General features: G+C 49.4%; 1 protein-coding gene across 1 annotated transcript; it reads left to right on the plus strand.

Moving 5' to 3' along the window:
* Positions 1-1167: 1167 nt before the first annotated feature.
* On the plus strand, positions 1168-2344 carry LOC147960153 (uncharacterized). Its single transcript, XM_087533184.1, has 2 exons — positions 1168-1183; positions 1650-2344. The coding sequence occupies exons 1-2, from the start codon at positions 1168-1170 to the stop codon at positions 2342-2344; spliced, it is 711 nt and encodes a 236-aa protein (XP_087389310.1).
* The last annotated feature ends 200 nt before the right edge of the window (positions 2345-2544 follow it).

Consider the following 2544-nt stretch of genomic DNA (forward strand, 5'->3'; position numbering starts at 1 on the left):
AGTGAATAATTATGAGAATATCTAGGCATGATCATGTATATAGGCCTCACGTCCGTGACAAGTAGACCGACTCCTGCCTGCACCTACTACTATTACTCCACACATCGACCGCTATCCAACATGCATCTAGAGTATTAAGTTCATAAGAACAGAGTAATGCCTTAAGCAAGATGACATGATGTAGAGGGATAAAATCATGCAATATGATGTAAACCCCATGTTTTTATCCTCGATGGCAACAATACAATACGTTTTGTTTCCCTTTCTGTCACTGGGATCGAGCACCGCAAGATTGAACCCAAAGCTAAGCACTTATCCCATTGCAAGAAAGATCAATCTAGTAGGCCAAACCAAACTGGTAATTCAAAGAGACTTGCAAATATAAACCAATCATGCATAAAAGAATTCAGAGAAGATTCAAATATTGTTCATATATAGACTTGATCATAAACCCACAATTCATCGGATCTCGACAAACACACCGCAAAACAAGATTACATCGCATAGATCTCCAAGAGAATCGAGGATGACTTTGTATTGAGATCCAAAGAGAGAGAAGAAGCCATCTAGCTACTAGCTATAGACCCGAAGGTCTGAAGTAAACTACTCACACATCATCGGAAGGGCCATGGAGTTGATGTAGAAGCCCTCCGTGATCAATGCCCCCTCCGGCGGAGCTCCGGAAAAGGCCCCAAGATGGGATCTCTTGGGTACAGAAGGTTGCGGCAGTGGAAATAGGGTTTCGTGGTGCTCCTGGATGTTTGCGGGGTATATGGATATATATAGGAGGAAGAAGTAGGTCGGTGGAGCAACGAGGGGCCCACGAGGGTGGAGGGCGCGCCCAGGGGGGTGGGCGCGCCTCCCTGCCTCGTGGCCTCCTTGATTGTTTCTTGACGGCCACTCCAAGTCCCGTGGATCACGTTTGTTCCAAAAATAACGCTCCCGAAGGTTTCATTCCGTTTGGACTCCGTTTGATATTCCTTTTCTGCGAAACACTGAACTAGGCCAAAAAAACAACAATTTGGGCTGGGCCTCCGGTTAATAGGTTAGTCCCAAAAATAATATAAAAGTGTAAAATAAAGCCCATTAACATCCAAAATAGATAATATAATAGCATGGAACAATCAGAAATTATAGATACGTTGGAGACTTATTAGCCCACCTGTCATGCAGCCAAAGGCAGGTGCGGTTAAGGCGAGAGGGCGTTGTAGTAATCAAACTTCTCGGTCTTGTACGAGTTGACGCGGCACATCAAAGAACTGCACTCAATATATTTCAATAATTTGCGTTTACCGATGCATTAATTACAACACATGCATGCATGCCGTGACTCTTCTTTTGGTACTTGCATGTCTTGATTTAATGCACCTTGAAGTAGTATGAATATGTGACGGTAAAGATTTGTAATGCCCTGGCCCTAATAAAGCGAGAGATGGTTGTGCACGAGGAGGGCGAGATCGTGCAGACGGAATAGGACCCGGCGATGGAGATCTCTATGGTCTTGATGGGCCTCACCTTGCTCCACTGCCCCTTGTGCCTCCGCCCCTTGAAGCCTCTAGTGTATGAGGTTTGAATACACCTCCTCCGTTCGGTTGATCGAGCAAGGTGCAGGTTTCCTGATTGATGTGTTGTTCGATTGATTTGTGCAGTGCAAGGGAGAGCACCTGGCCTACGCGGACTGCCGCGTCGAGCGACCCGGGAACCGGCGGCAGTGCTAGAAGTGCGAGCGCGGCGGTGGCTTCAACGTGCAGAACAGACGGTGGATGTCGTCCTCTCCTTGGTGAGGGTGGAGTGCCCACACGAAGGCTGTGGGCTCTACGTCACTTACCACAAACTCGCCGATCACCAGAGCGCGTGTCCGCTCGCACCCTGCAAATGCCCCGTGCCTGTCTGCGGCTACGAAGGCCCGCCGCCGGTGCTCTCCCACCACATCAGCACCGTGCATCCCATGCCCGTGCACAGGATCCAGTACGGCAAGGTGCTCTCGCTGCAAGTGCCACTGTCGGATCCACGGCTCTTGCTATTCGCGGAGGAGGACGGCTGCGTGTTTTTCTTGGTCAGTGGCGTGCTCGACATCGGTGCGCCTATCACCGTGTCAGTCGTCTGCGTCAGAGCGGGGTCGTCCCCACTTCCGCACTACGTAGCCAAGCTGTGGGCGAACGGCCCGCCGGGGGAGCCCAAAGGCAGGACCGACGCCATCAAGGTGGAAATGGAGGTGACAAGCAGCAAGGATCCCGGTGACATCACCATGCACGAGCTCACCTTCTTCATAGGTCTGCCCAAGCTGCTGGCCGGGGCTAAGCTGGTGTCCCTCCACATTCAGATTGACAAGCTCACGTCCTAAATGATCCTATAGTGCCTTCTGTTTATCTTAGTAATATGCTAAATAGGGGTTAGCTCGGTCTACTTTAGCTTAAGAGATGGTGGGCTTTGGTGGCGATGCAGCAATTACTTCAACATCAGATCAACAGTTAAAGTAATTTTCAACAGTCGAACGGATATTTTGTGTCTGTTGGATATAAAGATCCTTTGGGTAAGAAGTAT

Source organism: Triticum urartu, chromosome 7A, assembly GCF_056163025.1.
Source record: "Triticum urartu cultivar PI428250 chromosome 7A, HENAU_Tu73, whole genome shotgun sequence".
Classification (NCBI taxonomy): Eukaryota; Viridiplantae; Streptophyta; class Magnoliopsida; order Poales; family Poaceae; genus Triticum; species Triticum urartu.